At 42.1% G+C, this 23279-nt stretch overlaps 1 protein-coding gene across 1 annotated transcript in view; it reads right to left on the bottom strand.

The window, feature by feature from the left end:
* Nucleotides 1-607: 607 nt before the first annotated feature.
* Nucleotides 608-23279, bottom strand: part of LOC147027673 (uncharacterized) — a 96457-nt gene continuing 73785 nt past the window's right edge. Inside the window, 3 exon segments of the mRNA XM_085877214.1 lie at nt 608-1338; nt 1340-1391; nt 19056-19203. Coding sequence (XP_085733340.1) covers nt 1251-1338; nt 1340-1391; nt 19056-19203 — 288 coding nt within the window. The 3' untranslated portion in view covers nt 608-1250.

Consider the following 23279-nt stretch of genomic DNA (forward strand, 5'->3'; position numbering starts at 1 on the left):
TCTTTCACGAACCGACTGGCCAGGTGCAGGTGCGACTGAAAGTGACAAGAATCTGGAACTTGATCAGGGGCCGGCGATGATTCGCCGACTCTTTGCGAAGGACACCATGGGATCTTTCACATTGACCAATGCTACTAGACGGGTCCTCCAGGTCAACACCCAGCCGATGGATGGCACACACATCAATGCCTCATCCTGCTTGCCAGGATGACAGTTTATAGCTGGACCGCTAGTCGCACCCAGGCTAGATAGCTCAAAGGTAAGTGTGCATAACTATGCTATCCTGCCAAACCTCCTTGGTGCAACACAATACACAACTACACAAACTAGAAAGTTTATAGTGCACAATGTACCACGCAGTATTCACGTATATACTTCAATTTAAATAAAATGACAATTTTAAGGATATTTAACAAAAAAAAAGTTTCCAGAGGTTGAGCACTATTGAAACAGACTTATACACCACGCTATTTACCATGTCCAAGTACTGATGAACAGAAGGGGTTTTAAATTGCCAAAATAGTGATTTGTGTTCTCCAGTGTTCAAGTATACAATTTAATTTAAATAAAATAAAGATTGTAAAAGTCATACAAATAAATAAACAAATAAATTGCAAAATTTATTGCTGTTTTACCCCGTGGCTATTACACCACCCTGACAAGTTACATTAGTTATTCATGCCTGTTTGTGTCCTTTATAACATCCTTTAAAACAGCAAGTTTCCTGTTTGGAATGATTTTCAATATTGTTTGACTGCCAGGCAGGCAGACAGCGTATAATATTATCTCACTCCTCTCTGCACAAGTACAATCAAGACAAATTCAAATGACAGTAAAATGACAGGTTTACCCCCGCACCCCCACCCAGTTCATGATTCAATATTCAATTTAAACAGGTTATTCCTCGATCATAAACTGACGTTTGTGATCAGATGGACGCACATTAAACAATTGCTTAACCCCACTGTTCACTTTGTGGGCATGGGGTAATAAATCACATTTCTCATTCATTGCAAAGAAACCAAAAGCCAAAACTGCACAAAAATGCAACATTTATTAACAAAACAGGGTGTTAAGAACAGCACAATATGTTAAGAAGGGGGTGTCAAAAAATCCCATCGTATTCACAAATGCATCAACTCGTGAAAAAAAAAAAAACAGAAAAGAAAAGAAAACTGGTAAGTGTTTTGGAGAAAGTAACAAGATATCAAAAAGAAATAATAATAATAATAATAAACTTTCTTCATCCACTACACATTAAATGCCAGATTCTCTTCTCCTCCTGCACTCTTTTTCCCGTCAAAGCAATACATTCCTTCTTCAGTCAGATTTTCTTCCATGTCCATTTGATATCCCTGGCTTCACCTCACCGTCTGCCACGCCATCTTTACCTGCAGAAGAAAATTTGCAGTGAATACGTCTGTACAAGGAAAGTCAACACGTTTCGTCCGAAAAATTCTCATCCTGTTGCTGAGCATTCAAAAACCAAGTGGATGCTTGGATGCTCACACAGACATTTTGTTGTAGAATACTGTCCGACACTCGAGCACACATGAAACACATCGAACTACAAATTTGGGGAAAGACATTAAATCGCCTGATAACTGTGCGGAATTAGAATTGGATGCCGGTGTTATAAGTGTTAAATGGAAGTGGGGAATTTACACACAAAATTCACTTGGTTTATGGTACGTACCAGAGGGGCACACGTTTCATCAAAACAACCATAAGAGGAAGGGAAATTTATGGGAATATTGAGACGGGTGCAAGATCTTCTTTCTTCTCTGCACCTTAATCCCAACGGATCGGAGTCGGCCACTCGGATCCGCCTTCTCCATTCCCCTTTGTCCTCCGCATCTTCCTCTGTCAAAACCTTGTTCTTCAAATCTTTTTCCACTACCTTTCTCCATCTTAATCTCGGTCGTTCTCTTGGTATTTTCCTTCCAATTGGCTCATTCCATGCTTTATTGATTGGTTCATCATCACGTGTCCAAACTGCCGCAGCCCAGTCTCTCTAATCCTTTCAGTGATTCAACTCCAGCTCTCCCGCACATTTTGTTGTTTCTCAACCTCTCTCTTCGTGATACTCTGAGATTTCATGAAAGCATTCTCATCTGTCCTCTCCTCCAGCAACTACTCTTCCCATTTACTCGAGAAGCCCATGTTTCTGCACCATACATTATAAAACCAGTCGAATCATTGTCTTGTAGATTTTAACCTTCAATTTTCTCGATATCCTTTTATCACAGACAACGACACCAACCTTCTATTTTGCTAACGCTGCCTTCATAAAGCCTCCCCCTATGATGTGGGGAGGATTATACCTGTTGTAGGGTTTGTTTCCACAATTAGTGCCCCCAATATTTAGTGGTACCAGTTTCTTACACCCCAAGGAGTATTAAACCACGATTTAGAATATACCACATACATTCAGAACATACATACATCTAATATATAAAGCTATTAAAAAAAAAAATATTAGAACTGTCCAAAAGAATCCATAAATGAAAAGGTAAATAATAAAAAAAAAAAATCAAATGCTGGTGAGTAACCCAAGCCAATGGGGAAGCACAATGTGTAAGCAGACCCCACTATTAAATATATAAAGCTCTAACCACCGAGTGACTCACTAACTGACATTAAGGATCGGTATATTCCGGGTGACATAGAAAGCTGAATTTTTGCGTGCCGACGGACATCGAAGCCAATACACTGGGAAAAAATTTTCACAGAACCGTCGGAAAACATCTGTAAATGAAAATATAAATAAATGAAAATACATAAAAAAAAATTACACGTGTGGGGGTGACAGTCATCTCTATAATACCACAAGTTCTCAATGTTCAGTTATGACCGAAGACTACTGCGCAGTTTGGTTAAAGATGACTTGGCATTTTGGCGCGCGCGCACGAAATTATATTTTGAAAATAAGTGCCGATGTTTACATTTCGGGTTCTGAAACTTTTGAACCTTCGGCGGAAAATGGATAAATATACAAGGTTAGCTACTAATAAATGACACCATTCACTAACTTTTACCATGCCCAGTAGAGAATATATAGCCTCCTGAAGGAAGGGCAGTTTTTGCAAACTTTGAAGTCACGTGATGTGAAAAAGACAGCGAAATTCGAAAATCCGTCCTGACCAAATTTAGATATTGTCCCATAGATTCATATGCCACAATCAAATTCAAGATCGCTTGAGAAATGTAGGAGGAGATAGATTTTGAAAATTGTCACTTTCGCATTTTTTGCCAACTTTGAAGTCGCGTGACACAAAAACGAAAGTGAATATCGAAAATCCGGCCTGACCAAATTTAGATATTGTCCCATGGATTCATATGCTTCAATCAAATTCAAGATTGCTTGAGAAATGGCGGAGGAGATAGAATTTGAAAATCGTCATTTTCGCAACTTCAAAGGCCTCGTGACGGTGACCTTAAAAGTCATACCATCTTCTACGTCTCATCGATCTCTATCAAGATCACTAATGACCAGATCTCCTGCTTCAACTATATTGTAAACGGACGGACGGACGGATCGAAGGACATCGACACCCATATTATTAAGTCATGCTCGAAGAGATGACCTAAAAATATGCAGACGAGTGACCCGAGACATTGGGGAAGCATGATAATTTTGTTTGCTGATGGACATCGAAGCCGACACTACTTATTTTGGCTACTCCCGTTAGGGGTCGCCACAGCGGATCATCCGTCTCCATTTCACTCTGTCCTCGACATCTTCCATTGTCACACCAACCACCCGCATGTCCGCCCTCACTACATCCATAAACCTCCTCTTTGGCCTTCCTCTTCTCCTCCTGCCTGGCGGCTCCATCCTCAGCATCCTTCTCCCGATATACCTTCCTGCATCCCTCCTGTGCACATGTCCAAACCATCTCAATCTCGCCTCTCTCAATTTGTCTCCAAACCTTCCTACCTGCGCTGTCCATCTAATATTCTCATTTCTAATCCCAACGAGAATCGCAGCATCTTTAATTCTGCCACATCGAAGCCGACAAAAATCACAGAACTGTTGGAAAGTGTCCGTAAATGAAAACATAAATGGAGGTGAGCGACCCAAGACAATGGGGAAGCATGGTAATTTTGCATGCCGATGGACATCAATGCTGATACACCAAGAAAAATAAAAAATAAAAAAAAATCATAGAACAATGAGTAAATGAAAATATATATATATATATATATATATATATATATATATATATATATATATATATGAAAAAAAAAAGAAAATAAATTAAATTAATTAAAAATCAAATGCAGGTGAGCGACCCAAGAATGGGGAAGTATGGTTCGTATGCTTACACAATGCGTGAGCATACCCTGTAAGTGTGTGTGTGTGTGTGTGTGTGTGTGTGTGTGTGTGTGTATGTATGTATGTATGTATGTATGTATGTATATATATATGTATATATATATATATATATATATATATATATATATATATATATATATATATATATATATATATATATATATATATATATATATATATATATATATGAATGTATGTATATGAAGACCACAAGGGAAAAAACCAGAGATGTCACTTTTTATAAATTTCAGGGTTATTGCACCTGCCAATAGTTGGCAACATAAGGTTTCCCTCTCACAATATTACTTTAACAAATAACCAGGGGTGTCACATAATTTATATGGTAGAAAGTTTAGCCGTGCAATGAAAAAACAAGTGTTGTCAAAGCTGAACAAGTAGAAACCCAGAGTTGTCAGTACTTTACTCCTGGTTATCTCACTTTCATTCATGTTCACTGTTCCACCATAATATTCAGAGTTGAGAAACTAAAAAATGAAAGGTTGTAAAACTTTCACAGCATAAACTCTGAGCACTACAATAGCCTATATGGTTATATCATGGGCTCCGTCGTTGGTGCATATCGTGGTTCAAGCCTGGTCAAACCTTTGTTGTGACTTTTATGGGACCCATGCCGTGGCTTAATGGTTAGCACGTCTGAGTACCCATCCTCATTTGATGTACCCACCGCCAAATCAACCTGCTTAGGTGTATGAGGGAGTCACATGAGGTGACTTCGGCTATCGCGGGGGTAGTTTATCCTTGGTTTCCTCCTGGTTTTCCATCATATTAAGTAGTACGGAGTAAGAAATGGAGAATCCGTCGTCATATAAGCGAAATACCCTTGAGTATGGCATTGAACACCAATCAAACAAAAAAACAATGACCGTTTAATGTTGAAAAAAAAAATCTGTGATCACCAAAGTCATGTAATGTATGCTCATAACCAACAAGCATGAATTTGCGACACATCCTGGGTTAAAATTGCATGGCAATTATTAAACAAGGGAATAACCAGTCATGTCAGTTTGCAACATTGATTCGTTCTTTGCTCTTAAATTAAATAACACAGAAGCTTGGCAAATGCTACATGCTTCATTTGATCGGCCAATGATCACTCTTCCTTTTACTGGAAAATAAATCGATATGACAGTTATTAAACAGTCCACCAAAGTCTTGAAATTTTGTTTTTCAGTTTCTTCAAAATTGACTTATCCTGACATCTCTGGTTTTCCCCTTGTGGTCTTCATATATATATATATATATTTACGAATCTGGAAGCCATGAGCACTCAACATACAGGTCCTATAGCTCAGTTATTTTGATAAGTAAATGTGGAGAGATAGCTCCCTTTCCCTTGTTTCATTGGTAATTAAATGTTCATGCGCTGCGGAGTTATTTTCATAGTCAGGGTTTTCTTTTATTTTTACACCACCAACATCAACTACAACACCAGCATCATCCTCACACCGATGCCATGGCCGACGTGCGTGTCAGCACGTACGTGGGCGGAGTCCAATGTGCCAGGCATGGTTTCTTTGAGGCAGTGGCATCTTGGATTTCGCTCCAAATACGGGCATGGCACCCCTCTCAGCCAATCGGAAGGGTGCGAACGAGATTGCCTTCGGGCAGCCAATGAGAGAGTGCCACGCCTGAACGGACGGCGAGAGAGAGAAAGAAAGGGAAGGAGAGCCGAGGATAAGTGTGGCGGATCTGCTGGGAAAAAGAGGAGAGCTTTGGTTGTCGGGACGAGCGCTGAGCGGAGCTCTGGACTTTGATCGCTCTCGCTGGCGCCTGGTTCTTTGGGCCGTTTTCCTCGAACGCGTGTTCTGGGCTCTGCTCGTTCCGTCGCTGGTGCCTGGTTCTTTGGATTGCATCTTGACACTGGCCTGGTTCGCTCGTGTCAGCCAAACCACACGAGGTGGACAGGTCCATGTCCTTCTGGGTATCTGTGTGTGTGTCTGTCAGTGGGCCCGTCTTTAAGTAGTAAATTGTTAAGTGGCTTCGCTGTACATTATTTGCCTTGCATCTCTTAGTAGTCGTGATAACTCTGCCCTTACGTGCTTCCCTCCTTCCCCACCTTCTGTTAATAAATACCCTATTTGTTAAATGTGTCAGCTCGTTTTTGTGTTTCTTTTATTGGTTTTACACGGTGCGTGTTGGGGAATTAGAAAGGCCGTTGTTGCCGTCGTGGTGTGCATTTGGGATCAACGGAAGCTCGGTGACCGTCCGCTTGGGTCACGCATGGGTCGAGTGCGCATACGGCTCGTCCCGTACGAGTGCCGTCGAGGGTGTGAATACTCAGTAGCTCGCCACGTGGGTCTAGGTATTTTGAAGTTTGGCAAATAACCCTGCACCACGTGTTGGAATTATTGACGATTCAGTCCGGTAAGAGACCCGTACCCTCAGAGTTTTCCGAAAGGTACGATCTAGATTCCGGGTGTTTGATGGAGTCGACCCCACTGCTCCACCTAGCGGTCGTGCTCGCAGCCGATCCCCGGACCGCAACAATATATATACATATATACATATATATATATATATATACATATACATATATATATACATATACATATATATATATACATATACATATACATATACATATACATATATATATATATATATACATATACATATATATATATATATACATATACATATACATATACATATATATATATATATATACATATACATATACATATATATATACATATACATATATATATATATATACATATACATATACATATATATATATATATATATACATATATATATATATATATACATATACATATACATATATATATATATATATATATACATATACATATACATATATACATATACATATATATATATATATATATATACATATACATATACATATATATATATATACATATACATATACATATACATATACATATATATATATACATATACATATATATATATATATATATATATATATACATATACATATATACATATACATATATATATATATATATATATATATATACATATATATATATATACATATACATATACATATACATATACATATATATATATATACATATACATATATATATATATATATATATATATATATATATATATATATATACATATACACATACATATACACATACATATACAGAGTCGTGGATCCGGGGTTAGAGATTTGCCACAAGGGGAAGCATACAGATCCCTGCCAAAAGCTTGGTTCTGAGGCCACCGGGCACAGATCACTCCGCACACCGGCAGGTTGCGAGGCAACCACGAACGCCGATTGGCACTGCCAATCCGGGCAGAGTTACACTACTTTGCGTGATACCTTTCCTGTGGACGGCCGGCTAATTGGGGTCAGTGCCCTCAGCGCACACGCAGATTACTGCTGAGCGTTATGGTGAGTGTGCGCTGGCTGAAAAAGCAAAATATTGGGGTACGTCATGTCACGTCACGTCTAACCTTACTTGTGCACTGCATCGGATCTATAAAGTAACAGACAACTGAGACAGATTGGAATTAGCAACAAAGAATTATATATTCATTACAAACACACAAACAAGCAATCATTCAAGAAAGCAAAAAGGCATGCAAGAGCAGATTTAACCAGAACACGTATTCTTCTTCAATGTTACTTCAACAAAAGACTGAGCCATCATTCACTCAGGGGCAAAGAATAAATCAAGGACTAGAAAATAAAATAAAAGTAAAGAATGGAGAAAAGGAAAGCAGTCTTTCCTTCTCCCTCTCTCTCACCTCACACAAATACACAGGAGAATGCAAAGGAAAATGGATGGGGAAGATGGGCAGTAGTGATGGGGACACGCAGCCGTGTCCCCGAGGCGCCCAGACCCAGAAGGCAAGTCCTCTGTGTCGTCTCAGATATGTGACTTGCCCTCCTCTGCCTCAGATTCTTCCTCAGGCCCCTGTCGATGAGGTGCCAATGTTCACCTTCCTCATCCTTTGTGGCTGACAGAATTGAGAGGGCAGGATGACGCTCATGGAAGGATTGTTCTTTTTCCACAGAAGCTCGACACCAACTGCTCATGAAACCTTCCTTTCTTTACCCTCACACATATCTATTCATTCCCTCACGAGCCTTCTCAGTCTGAGTCTTCTCCTCATGTGAGCTTGTCCCGTTCATTTCTCCTGCTTCTTGCCTGTTGCTCACCTCTTTCTGATTTCTGAGCAGTTTGCTCAGGAGCACTTTTCGTTCTTGCACACGAGCCCCTACCGTGTGCTTCTATGCCTTTCTGCTTCTCCTTCAAATCAGCTTTCTTCCCCTCCTCCCACAGGCCTTCTCCCCCTCCCATTGGTCTGCACCCGATGGGGGGCGGGGGTGGGGGGGGGTTGGTCCACGACGTCACTTGTGGAAAATACCATGTTGTTCTGAAGGAACTTTTTGCGCCGCCCTCGCTCCCCCCAACCTTTACTCGCCAAAAGCCATGATGAGAGCCCCCAAACCCCCTCCCTCACGCGCAAAACGCCCTCTCACACTGTACCACACCCATGAGAAGCGCCACACCTCGAAGACCACGACGAGCACAAAGCTCCACGAACATGCATGTCAGACACGACACGTACATGCATGCATGCAAGAGCAACCCGATGTTACCAAGCAATGCACGGATGGAGGGAACATGGAAAGGAATCCCACACGACCGAGGGATAACCGAACTGCCGCGGGATTGAGGGTAAGACCGATGGGGTGAAGGAGGGACCGTTGAAAAGATGTTTGATGGAGGGAAGATTATTGGTGAACCGTTGAAACAGGCCGATGGGGTAGTGTAGCGATGCTTGAAAGTAACAGAGGGATTGAACAGAACAATGGTGTGAAGGAATAAAGATTGAAAATAACAGTCGGGGAGGGGGGAAGACATTACACGGGACAAATCCAATCGAGCCAACACATGGCCCCTGAATCGCCCTTTGACAAGGGACCAAGGATGATCGAAACAAAGATGAATGAAATAACTGATCCTCTGGTCACCTTCGTGTCCAATGTCCATGTATGCTCTCCCCCGAGGGTAAGTTTTTTTAAAAACCACATTTTACATACAGTGCCTCTATAAAGTCAAGACCCCCTTTTTTCACCTTTTGTTGCCTTATAGGTCGTCAGGTATGGGAGCATGCGCCAGAGCAGCGCCTCGCTGCGTCCACTTTCCGCCAGTACTCCAGGGGCCTCCGGCTGGCCATCCCCCAAGCAGATGCCAGGCCAATCCCCATCTCCTTGAGATGATGGTCAACCTGCTGCAACCACAAAGCACGTGGTCGGCCCATTGGCCTCCTCCACTCACGAGACTCCCTCGCTGAGAGAATCTGGTGAGCAGGATCAGCGTCAGGAAAACGAGCCACATGTGCATACAGCCGCAACTGATGCTCACAGACTATGCAGATAACAAATCTCATCCGAGTCTCTCTCAGCAACTGCTCGTTGGACACAAAGTCCGACCAGCGATAGCAAAGGATTCTCCGAAGAGACCTGGTACCAAAGGAATTAAGTCTCCGTCTCAGATCCTTGGTCAGAGTCCAAGTCTCGCATCTATAGAGCAAGACTGGAAGCACCAAGGACCTGAAGACTCGGACTTTCGTCCTCCTGCACAGGTACCGGCAGCACCATACCCCATGATCCAGTGAATCCATGACTCCGCAGGCCCGACCCAGACGTCTATTGACCTCTGACTCACAGCCAGCAGAGACATGAATATCACTGCCAAGGGAAGTGAATCTCTCCACGACCTCAACATCCTCACCACAAACAGGCACAGACAGGACAGCAGCATCCAAGATGTCATTGCAAGCCTGGATCTTAGTTTTGACCCAGGAAACCCTTAATCCCAGCGGCTCCGTCTTCTCATTCAGCACCTCGAGGGCCCGCAAAAGGATATCTCAAGTCTCTGCAAAGATGACTGCATCATCTGCAAAATCAAGGTTCGAGATGTTGACATTCCCAAACGATGCACCACCGCTTGATCTCTCTGACATCCTCCCTAGAATCCAGTCCATACAAGTGCTGAAAAGGGTGGGGGCCAGTGCACACCCCTGACGAACTCCAGGAGCAACTGGAAATAAGTCAGAGATGGTACCACTATATTTCACAGCACTCTCAGTACCAGAGTAGAGTTCAGACATCAGATCGATCAGTTTTGGTGGCAACCCACGAAGACCCAGAATCCTCCAGAGGGCATCCCGATTTACTGAAACAAACGCCTTACTGAGATCAACATAAGCTGCAAGCAGCCCCTGCCAAAAACTCTTGTCTGTGGTCGGTGAGGACCCGAAGAGCAAAGATACGGTCAATCGTTGACCTCTTTGGTGTAAAGCATGACTGTTCTGGACGCTGGTGCTCAAGCAGATGGTGGCGAACCCTATCAAGAATTATCCGAGCAAAGACCTTGCCCGGCACTAAGAGCAGCGTCACCGCTCGGAAGTTGTTGCAGTCTTGGCGATCACCTTTCCCTTTTCAGAGAGGGACAACAAGGCCCCTCTTCCAATCAGTTGGGATGATGCGTGTGTTTCAGGCAGAGCACAGAACTGCATGCAATGACACAAGTGCAGCATTTTCACCAGCCTTGAGAAGTTCAGCATGGATGCCACAGATCCCTGGAGCTTTACCCCGTTTCAACCGGTTCACCGCAGCCCGTGTTTCCACAAGCGAAGGTGGACCACAGTTGATTGGAGGGTCAGCAACAGGGATTGTAACACCACTGACATACAACTCGACTGCTGGTGGATCAGCCTGGTACAACCGCTCAAAGTAACCGGCCCAGCGGGCCTCCACTTCGGACTCCTCTGTCAAGAGCCTACCACCCTCTGCTCCAACTGCAGTGCACCGAGGGATGGGCTTGGAAGAAGGCAATGCACAAATTCCCTTGTAAGCGGTACGGGAATCACAGGTGATGCTCTACCCCCTCATAGATTCCTCGCACATGGGCCTCCTTAGCGTTGCCTTATAGCCTGGAATCAAGTTAAATTAAAACAGACTTTTTCCACCTTTATTTACACACCATAACCCACAACTTCCAAGTGAAAAGCAAATTCTACAAATTTCAGAAAATGAATTAAAAATACAAAACTAGAATATCTTGGTTAGATAAGTGTTCACCCCTCTGAGTTAATACTTGGTGGAAACACCTTTGAGAGCAATTACAGCTTCGAGTGTTGGGAACGGTCTCTACCAACTTTGCACACCTTGTTTGGGCAATATTTGACCATACTTCTGTACAAAACTGTTCAAGCTCAGTCAAGTTACATGGAGAGCGTTGATGGACTGCAATCTTCAAGTCATGACACAGGTTATCGATTTAATTTAGGTCAGGGCTCTGACTGGGCCACAAAATGACATTTATCTTTTTGTTCCATAGCCACTCCAGTGTAGCTTTGGCTGTGAGCTTCGGGTCATTGTCATGCTGAAAGGTGAACTTCCGTCCCAATTTCAGCTTTCTTGCAGAGGGCAGCAGGTTTTCCTCTTGGATTTTTCTGTATTTTGCTCCATCCTTTTTCCCTTCTATCCTGACAAGTGCCCCAGTCCCTGCTGATGAGAAAGATCCCCATAACATGATGCTGCCACCACCATGCTTCACAGTAGGGATGGTGTTCTTTGGGTTATGTGCTGTGTTGGGTTTGCACCAAACATAATGTTTTGCATTTTGGCCAAAAAGTTCCATCTTGGTTTCGTCAAACCACAAAAAATAAAATAAAATAAAATGATATATAAAAAAAACAAATAATTTGCCACATGGCTTCAGAATATCTGGAATGTATTTTTGCATACCTCAACAGGACTTAAGGTGGGCTTTTTTGAGTAATGGCTTCCTTCGTGCCACCCGACCATACAGGTCAGACTTGTGGTGTTGTTCTCACATGCACACAGTGACCAATCTTTGCCATAAAGACATGTAGCCCTTTCAAGGTTGTCATTGGCCTCTTGGTGGCTCACCAATGATGACCAGATTTGTCGTTTATACATCTTAGATGTCTATACGGTATGCCATCGTGATGAGGGCAAATAAGCCTGAAATCCGGATGGCCGGATCCGTTTGATATTTAACCAATGTTGACTATAAATCTTTGTCTTTGGCAGAGTCACCAGGCCAAGCCCTCTGGATAGGAGGTGATGCTTTGGTGCAGAAAATACAGATCAGAGGGTGCTCATCATGCTCCACCTATTTTTGATATAGATATATACAGATACATATACATGTACATGTACATATACACACACATAAAACTGAATCGAACCCCCTAACTTGATGAGGCAGCAGGGCACAGATCGAGTCCCATCACAGCAATTGCTGCACGATCTATTAGCAACAAGTGTCACCTGCCAAATGAGCACATTTACTGTGCCCCGCTGATCACCAGTCAGGAAGTTTGCAGCCAGGAACGTTCAGTTCAACGAAAAAAAAGCATGCTGACTGACATGACGATGATGTCATGTGCATAAATTACACCAATAAATAACCTCACAAATAAACGACTCGCAGTATGTTGTCCTGACGAACCCCACAACAAGGGTGAAATCGAGAAAGGCATCTCTGCTTTCATGTATTTGTGACCAGAGGCTTTAGTCTTAGTCTGCGATTGCCTGAGGACCATATGGATGCCCCCTAGTTTGGAGGTGATTTATTGGTGTAATTTATGCACATGACATCGTCAGTGTGCTTTTTTTTCCATTGAATCTGTATATATATATATATATATATATATATATATATATATATATATATATATATATATATATATATATATATATATATATAAATATATATGCTAACTCCTGCTTTAGCGGGGAAAATGGCCTTTAAATGCTTGTGTGTGTGTGTGATATATATATATATATATATATATATATATATATATATATATATATATATATATATATATATATATATATATATATATATATATATATATATATATATACACACATTAGCGATACCGGTGCACATGCACGGAATAGCAGTACAACATAGCTGGTAGCAGACGACAGATCGTACAAGGGAAATGACATAAATACGCATTGTGCAAAATGCAAGTGGTACTATGGAACGCCAAGACTTCCCAAACATTGTCGGAATGTCCGCTAAGTGCAACAGCAATTTCATAGGGATCGTGTGACGGCGAGCCGAGTTTTTAGTGTGCAAGCTTGGTATTATATATATATATATATATATATATATATATATATATATATATATATATATATATATATATATACATACATATATAGACATACACATATACATATATATATATATATATATATATATATATATATATATATATATATATATATACATATATATACATACATATATACATATATATATATATATATATATATATATATATATATATATATATATATATATATATATATATATATACACATATACATACATATATATAATCTTCCTGCACTCTGAACACTTTTCACTTTTTCTGCATTCCCAAACACTCAAAATATCTGAGCTGTATCTTGTAGCCAACTGGGATTTTTCAGAATGAAATTTTGAATCAACTCGTGCGGGCCCGTAGGTGCGTTATTGTTTCAATTCAATTCGACCAACCGTATCATAAATGGCCATAACTTGGGAAACACCTCGGAAACAGAGGCCCCCAGCGTCAATTGTGACGTCATATCAAATGAAGAAGAATTGTGACACCCCCCCTCTCCCCCTCCTCTTTTGAATTGTGACGCCCCCTCTCTCTCACCCCCTTCTCTCCCTCCCTCTCTCGCTCCCGCCTCTCTCTCACCCCCTTCTCTCCCTCCCTCTCTCGCCCCCCTCTCTCTAAATGCATTCACAAATGTCTACCAAGCACAACAATTAATTCAAACTTTGGGAAAAAACAGCTTTGAAACCATTGGGAAACAGCTGTTTCCCTTGGGAAAATTCAAACCTTGGGATTAATTAATAATTTGAACAATTAATTCAAACCTTGGGGAAAAAACAGCTTTCAAACCTTGGGAAACACTTGGGAAACAGGTGAAACGGATGAAAAACGATATCAAACCTTGAAAAGGCACATACTCAGGTCCCCAGCGTCGATTGTGACGTCGTACCAAACGAAGAAGAAGAAGAATTGTGACGTCAATCGTGCAAAAAAACCCAAAAATAAATAAATAAATAAACATCAATTGTGACGTCATTCGTGACATCATCGCACCGTGTCCTGTCATTGGTTGACAAATGTTATTGGTTGACAGACAACATATCGGTCGTTATTGGTTGACAGACATTGGTCATTATATCACGTTATTCTTTTCATTACTGCCAATTATTGTGCTATTATCTATATATTGATACTGAAGTGCTCCTCCTAGCGGTCGCGTCACGTTTTTCTCGGAACTGTGACCTGGGAAGTTTTGACATGTACGTCAAAGTAGACACGTGCACTAATCAGGGGACTTCTTCACAAGGAGTAGTGTACACCAAAAATGTCGTGTACAAGGACGTTTTGTAGGCCTCGTTAGGTAAGGCCATGGAGTACATCGACTGAGATCCGGCTCTTACAAGAGCCACCACTGGTTGTCATATTGGGCTCATGGAACGGAATCCGTCTGTGACGGGGTTTCGGCTAGTTATTCTAATTATTAATATGCTATTATCATTATTCTGAGATATCTTTGGGGAAAAAATGGCATGAGAAGGTGGAACGACACTTCAGCTGCGATATATATACACCTTTCCACCACTGAAAAAAACAATAAAATGGCCGTAACTTGGGAAGCGCTCGTCCGATTAATATCAAACCTTGAAAAGGCACATCCGCGGGTCCCCGGAAATATTTCTGACAAGTTTTAATCAGATCGGACCAGTGGTCATCGAGAAACGGCGGTCGCAGACAGACAGACACACATGCAGACACACACACAGATTGCTGGAATTATAGATAGACTAGTGCATGCCCGTAGGTGCGTGCCCGTACATGCGTGGCCATACGTGCAAACAAAAAAAAAAAAATTCAAACCGTGTGCCAGAAACAACAACCACACAGGCCGTTCCTTCACTCTCCCGTGCCCGTACGTGCTTGGCTGTATGTGCAAAAAAAAAAAACTTTCAAACAACCAGACAGGCCGTTCCTTCGCTGTCGTAAACGACGACTGGATTGGGGCATTGTGTTTAAGAAAATCGAGAAAGAAAGAATACAGTAAGTCGATAAATCAAGAAAAAAAAATCGAAAAAGAATACAGTAATCGTCACTGACTGGATTGGGGCATTGTGTTTAAGAAAATCGAGAAATTACAGAAATCGAGAAAGAATACAGTATGTCGATAAATCGAGAAAAGATCGAGAAAGAATACAGTACTCGTCACTATCCGGAAGTTTGCATATCGCAGTTATGATTATTCGCAATTTCGTTTTAATGGCCAATTATTCAATTCGCGCCAACGTATTTTGCCTTTTCGCAAGGAAAAACACGGAGAGGAGAGGAGAGGAGAGAAAAAAACCTGTAATGGCGAACGCGGCTGAGTTTCTCTTCACCATCGACCACGGCTACGCAGCAACGCTTCCTGTCATTGGTTGATATAAAATGGCCGCAGCAACGCTTCCTGTCATTGGTTGATATAAAATGGCCGCAGCAACGGTTCCTGTCATTGGTTGGTAAATAAATGGCCATAACTTGGGAAGCACTTGTCCGATTAATATCAAACCTTGAAAAGGCACATCCTCAGGTCCCCGGCAATAGGCAATATATCTGGCAAGTTTCAATTAGATCGGACCAGCGGTTGTCAAGAAACAGCGGTCACACACACACACACACACACACACACACACACACACACACACACACACACACACACACACACACACACACACACACACACACACACACACACACACACACACACACACACACACACACACACACACACACCTGGAATTATAGATAGATAATGTGAATAAAAAATGTGGGATTGACAATTTTTGACCTTAACCCAATTTAAGGTTAGACCCCATTACAGCAGGCCCACCCTGAATGTGGGTTTCGCCAAATCGCAATTGAAATATAGTAGTAAAAATGTGTTGATCGCGGCATGGGTCCTTCACTATCGTGGAGGAATACATAACCCCACATCTCCGTCTCACCTCACAGCCCCACGATGCCCTCCATCGCAGACACAGTTGCTCTTTCGATATTGTGCCACAAGGACTGTTATCATGTGATATAGTTTGTTATCGTGCGATTTCGTTTTCGCGAGCCTTTTACATTGTGAGGTGTTCATGACGGCAAATAGTTATGAAGAAGAATATGTGGGGTTTTAGTGAAATAAGGCAAATGAAATATTACAAAATGTTATTAAAAGCTTTGAAAGTAAGAAGCAAATGAAATTATGAGGAATGTTGGTTCAATTGGTAGGTAATGAGCAAGGAAGAAAGAAAGAATGAACCAAGGAAGGAAATAAGAGGGCAAATGAGTTCAGGATTTTTTTCCAAGTGAAAATGTTTGTTTGTTTGTTTTGAAGTGAAGAGGGGGGAGTAAGGTAAAGTTGAGAAGTGTGAAAGAGAACATTTGGGATAAAGCAGAATGAAGCACATAGAGAGGTTTTCAGTCGTCTTCATGGAGATGTGCTTGAAATTCAAGCACGAGATGGACGTTGTCATGGCACCTCATAAAGAGGTCCATCAGGACATGCAGAACAAGGCAAAGCAGACAAAGATCAACTTCTTCACAAAGTCTGATGATCCAGACATCATCTCAATAACCTCCCAACACCTTCCATCATCATCATCATCATCATCATCATCAACATCAAAAGTAAGTACAATTTTTAGTGCTTTCATTTTCACTAGTTTAGGCAAAAAAGTCGATACATTTTAGAGTTGGTTCCCCAACCCTATTTTTCCCATAAGGTCTTAACTTTGCGCATCACAGTTTTGTCCATTGCAGGGTTTTTCAAGAACGTAACCCCTGTGGATGTGGAGAGTCTGCTGTACAGACATTTTATCATTTATCACCAAAACTTGACAGGTTTATTCGATCAAAATTAAATTGGCCTCTGCTGATAACCCAGGGCAAGGTGCAGTCAAGCTTCATTGACATCATACCCCTCCAGATTAAAAGTCAAGGTCTTACACCCACAGGAATGCTGAACCATCATTGAGGATATTATCCTTTTTCTGCCAATGTCTGAGCTGTATCTTGGATCCGGCTGGGACCTTCGGAATGATATTTTGCATCAATTATGGGAATAAAAAGTGTGTGGGGTTGACAATTTTTTTTTATCTTGACCTAATTGAGGTCATGACCCATTTTACACATTTTAACATTTTCCACCAAAACTTGACTAAGGTTTGTCCAATCAGAACGAAACTAACCTCTCTTGATAGCCAAGGCTCGAGAGCAAGGCACATTTACACTTAATTCACATCATACCCCTCCGAGTTAAAGGTTAACGTCATATGGTTGTGTGAAAAAAATAATGCGTTTGTCATCGCTCAATTTTGTCAACGCGGAATCTCAAAGACTGCTTGACCTTCTAAGATGTTCTTGCATCACAACAGTGGACCTGCATTGAAGGTGTGCACCTGATATTTTATTGGTGTCCTTGACCGACTTTATTTTTCGGATTGGGACCTTATTAAAAAATTAAAATAAAATAAAAAACACCTTTTTGATCAAAACAAATAATTTTCCTCCAAATTTCATGATGCTGAGTTTTATGGATACATCATAGATCAGGACATTTTCTCAATTAACACTCTATCCTGAAATGTTAAAGGTCAAGGTCGTACGGTGGTCTGAAAAAAATATGGCCATCATTGGATCACAGACCAACAGCAAGTTGCAGGCGATCACCAAATCTGCTTCACAACCTCCTCCTTCCTTCATTGTTGAACCAAGGTTTTTGAATTTGTGATGAGATCTGAGTCCATTATTTCACGTCAGTCAAAACAAGCCGGCGTAAAGTGCAAATATTCTTGGATCCACTGCCACCAATGTAATTAAAGCGTCAACAGCTAGAAAGCTTACAGCAAGCGTTTTGTGAATTTTAAGGGTTTGATTTGTGTGAAATTTCTTAAACGTGGGAAAAAGCATTCATGCACAGTACCGCAACGACTGCGAGTTACATGCAGACAGCCAGGTATGCAGTCTCAGGGCGAGACTTCATTCCATGATATTGCTCGCCCTCGCACCACACCATGACTTCTTGAAAGAAAACGGGTTGGAAAATTCTAAACCAGGTGTTCCCAAACTTAGGTTCGAGATCCAAACTTGTAAAACCAGGATTTTGATGTCAAAAGTGTTTTTTCTGGCAATTTTATCATAGGTACCGGTACCATTTTGGCCACGAGGCGAATGCGATTTCAATTTTTTGGTCGTGGACAAAATAAAAATTAATTAAAAAAAATAATAATAATTGGGAATCACTGTTCTGAGCCATCCACCAAACAAGACTAGTCACCAGGTCTTTGGACCACTCAAAAATACCTGCGTGAAAAAAAAGCTTATAAATGATAATATCAAAAGCACGTGTCCCGGAAACAGATGTATACCAGTCCCAAATATTTCTCGGTAGATGACATAAAGATGCTACCAGATCAAGGGGCCAACTGTATACATGGAGCAGGGGAATGTCCTGAGATGAAGGATTTTTGAGGTTCCATAAAGAATCTTTAATCTCAAAGTAATATGTAAATAAATTTAAAAAAATGAACAAACAGGAGTCCAAAAAAAATGGTGACAGTACCTTCAGTTGATGAATCAACAGCTCGCTTCTCAGTCATTGCAGACCCTGACAGAGCTATTAGTCCCACCCTCAAGGGCAGCTGTGCGTGCTCAACAGGACAAACAACGTTTTCCTCATACTCTTGCTTCTCTGATTCACTCGACGCAAACTGAAAAACAAGGTATGATCACCATCATTTGTTAAAACTGACAAATAAATACAGAAAGGGAATAAATTTCCCAGTACCGATTTGAAAGTTTTCAACATTTCCAAGTAACTCGTGCGTCATATTTCCCACAAGGCCATGCAAAAGCCTCCAAAGTCAGTCAGTTAATCTGGTGTACATTTTAACTTTTTGAAGGAACTGAAGACAAGTGAAAGATCAAAGTTGAAGATGAGGGTGTAGATGAAATAGTCTTATGCACAAGGTGTGCAAAACCCATCAGAAAATATGTGGGATGGGGGGGGGGATGCAGTACGGAGACTCGGTGACGTGCAAGTTTTAAGGAGAACACCTTAGAGTAGACTATCGGTTTCTACTTGGAAGTGCAGGGCTTTGTGACCATATTCATGAAGCTACATATCGATCAACTTGATATGCCCTCATCAAATCCTGTATGCCTGCTTGGAATCATTTCTCTATGAGAGCAACGCTTATGGAAGAACAGGGGTGAATCAACAATTGGGCACAACCAGCAGGGGAGTAAACGAATAAGAAAGAGCGAGAGAGTAAGACAGCGAAACTGAAGTAAGAGGATTGGATAAGGAAGGGTTAATGGGGTTAATAAAAATAATCGCTCAAGCTAGGGGGATGACACGAGGTGGCAGTGCACTGCCAGATTGAAGGCCTGGAGGAAAGAGTGTGAACATCCAGCCTCTAGAAGGTAATTCCATAGACAGAAGAAGCGAGGACAGTCACGTTTCTGTGACTGTCTTTGTTCCTCTTGTTACTGGAATGCACTTCTGTGATTATAAATCTCCTCACCCCCACAATGGTTAAGTCTGGTATTGGGAGGGAATACTAGTGCATGGTACTTGAGTACACTGATGAACAGTGCTCCACTCAACTCCACCAATAGGGAAAATATAAAAAGGAAGCCACGGTGCAGACAGGCCCGTCGCTAGGGGGGGTGCATTTGGGTGCAATGCCCCCCATGGCGCATCTGGTGCCCCCCCCCACTTGTACGCCACCCATTTATGCCCTGTTGCACCCTGTGAACAACTTAGTGTTTAAGGATGAGTGCCCACTGTGAACTTGCTGTTTAAGAGTGCACCTGTGTGAACTAAAACCCTTATTCCAGATGTTAAACGTGGTGAATAATAAGACCTTCTTGGATAAACTGTTCTTCAATAATATCCTTCTTTGAATAACAGTCAAGAGATAAGTGTGCGCTTCCCAGCTCATCTCCAAAAGCAATTGGCAAGACAATACAGTCCAAGACCACAAGATAAAATATAATAACGCAAGCACCAACGCCAGAAGCCAAGACGACAGACAGCCGCAAGATCTCGTGTCGAATGTCGATGCTGTGGGTGGTTATATATAAATATATCGTGGATCATTTCGTTTTAAGGAATGGCCAATCAGCGTATTCGATATGGAGGCCCTATTAAGCAGGTTACCTGATTGGTTGTAAGTTAGGTATAAATGTAATATAGTCATAATTTGATATGATTAAGGAAAAGACATAAATTTACATTATTAAAGATGAAGTGCACATGCACCACGTGACCTTCACAACCCGTCACCCTCCATATTACAAAAGTAATTTTATAATAAAAATTAAAAATGTGTGTTTGCAATCGAGCTTCCATTTGAAATGATGCAGATAAACACCTGTTTTTGATGCATGGATCATTTAATAAATAAAACCGTCAACCGTCAAATGTCGCGAGTCGCGAGATTAGTGACGCGAGTCACGAGGGACAAATCACGGAGAGCGCGAGCTAGCAGCAGGAGAAAAAGACGTGGATGATGGATATAAGAAAATGGCTCAGAAAAGGAAAAAAATGCAACCGACGAAAATAAAGAAGATGATGAGACATGTTGTGGGAGGAGTTGGAGGAGTTGGACGAGGAGGAGGAGGAGAAGACGATTATGTCGATGAAATACCGACAGCTGGCCAACCTGGCCAAGCCAGCAACGTTAGCCCTGCAGCTGTAGCCCCAGCGCAGGCAGCCGAGTTGCCACGCTCGGCGGTGGCCTCGGGGTCGGGTGTGACTGTCAAGCTGCTTCCCGATGTTCTTGGAAGTGAGGGACCGAATCAAGTTGTTCTACAGCAGTACCCTGGCCATCTGTTTCAGAACAAGAGCCGCTCGTTTGTGTCCTCGTGGTACCAGACTAATGAATGGCTGGAATACAGTGTGCAGACAGATGCAGCATTCTGCTATCCATGTAGGAAGTTTAACACTGCACGCGGCCCAGTGGACTCTACTTTCACAGTGCGAGGCTTCCGGAATTGGAAACATGCCGTTGAGAAAGACAGGGGGTTTCACAAACACGCAACTTCAAAGGAACATTTAACTTGTGTTTTGAGGTGGAAGGAGAATGAGAGGCGCATCGATTGTGGTGAGGAGATTTCCACACTCCTCAATGCTGACCAGCTAAATAGAAACCGGAACTATGTGTCTGCTCTTATAGATGTGGGATTTCTCACCGAAAATCAGATACCTTTTCGAGGGAGCCTTGATAATTTTGAAGATATGTCAGACGGGCACAGTGGGCTCTTCCTCTCGCTTTTAAACTACACACACAAAAAAGACACCGAGCTAGCTGAAATAATAAAGCATATCCCACGAAACGCAAGCAAAACTAGTCCGGAAATGCAGAATGAATTGATCTGCACATTGAGTAATGTTGTGACGGATGCCATCGTGGAAGAAGTAGGCACATCGTGGTTTACCATCAAGGTGGATGGGCCAAGGGACCCCACTGAATGTGAGAACATATCAATCATCATTCGCTTTGTATCGGCATCAAATGAAGCAACAGAGCGTCTACTCACAAAAGCTTCAGCCGACGCTGGAGATGCAAGAACATTGACAGACCTAATAATTGCAAAGCTGACAAAAACAGGACTTGACACGTCAAAAATATTAAGTCAGGTGTACGACGGGGCTTCGGTAATGGCTGGGAAGCACGGTGGGGTGCAAAAGTTGTTGCAAGAGATATTGGAAAGAGAAATCCCCTATGTGCACTGCTTAAATCACCAACTCCATCTGGTAGTTATCCACGCACTGGCAGCAGAGAAAGCTGTCACTGATTTCCTCGAGGTTTGTTGTTGCCTGTACAAATTCTTCAGAAAGCCCACTGTTGCTGCACAGTATAAAGGTGAGCGGTTAAAACGACTTCTTGATCAAAGGTGGACGGGACATTCAGCCACCGTGTCTGTGATCATAGGATCTTTGAAGGATATCACATCCTTGCTGTCGGAGATTGATGCAGAGCGCGCCGACGGTGCAGAGATGAGGATGGAGGCTATTGGGCTTTTGCGGGAAGTCTCTGGGCCTGCCTTCATGTTCATTGCTATCTTTGTATAAAAACTGCTGATGTTGTTCAATGGCCCTAACAGACTCTTGCAGGCAGAGGACATGGACTTGCTAACGGGGTTGGAACTGGTGGCGAGTGCTACAGAGTGCGTGAAGAAACTCCGCTCTGAGGATGAGTTCACTGATCTGTGGAACAAGGCCAACGATGCTCGCACTTCTACACCTGCACCACCAAAACGGAGACCCACAATGCAGAAGAACTTGGAACAGTTTGTAGTTTTGGAGACGACAGGACAAAACAACGACAATGACAAAATGGAACTGCAGAGGGTTTTTTACAGCGCAATTGACACTGTGCTTGGAGAGATCACTCAGCGCTTCAGTGAGCGCAACACACAACTCGCCCGTTCACTCGCTGCCTTGAATCCTGAAAATGGCACGTCTTTGGATCCCCACTTGCTCCAGCACATCATGACATTAACAAAGTCAACCATCAGTGAAACAGAGTGTGTGGTTGCAAAGCAGTTTATTCGCTCACAGACAGAAAAGCAGCCAAACGAGAGATGGACAACACAAAAACTCCTCTCAACATACCACAAAACGCTGGAAGCCATGCCAAGTGTAGTGACTGCTATGAGACTTGGACTAACATTTGGTGCGTCCACTGCCATGTGTGAAAACTCATTCTCAACATTGAGGAATGTCTTCACTGACCATCGACGGTCCATGCACCATGCACGCAAGGCACAACTGGTA

The sequence above is a fragment of the Eptatretus burgeri genome, chromosome 4, assembly GCF_056783735.1.
Source record: "Eptatretus burgeri isolate ZD-2024b chromosome 4, Ebu_testis_v1, whole genome shotgun sequence".
NCBI classification, from domain to species: Eukaryota; Metazoa; Chordata; class Myxini; order Myxiniformes; family Myxinidae; genus Eptatretus; species Eptatretus burgeri.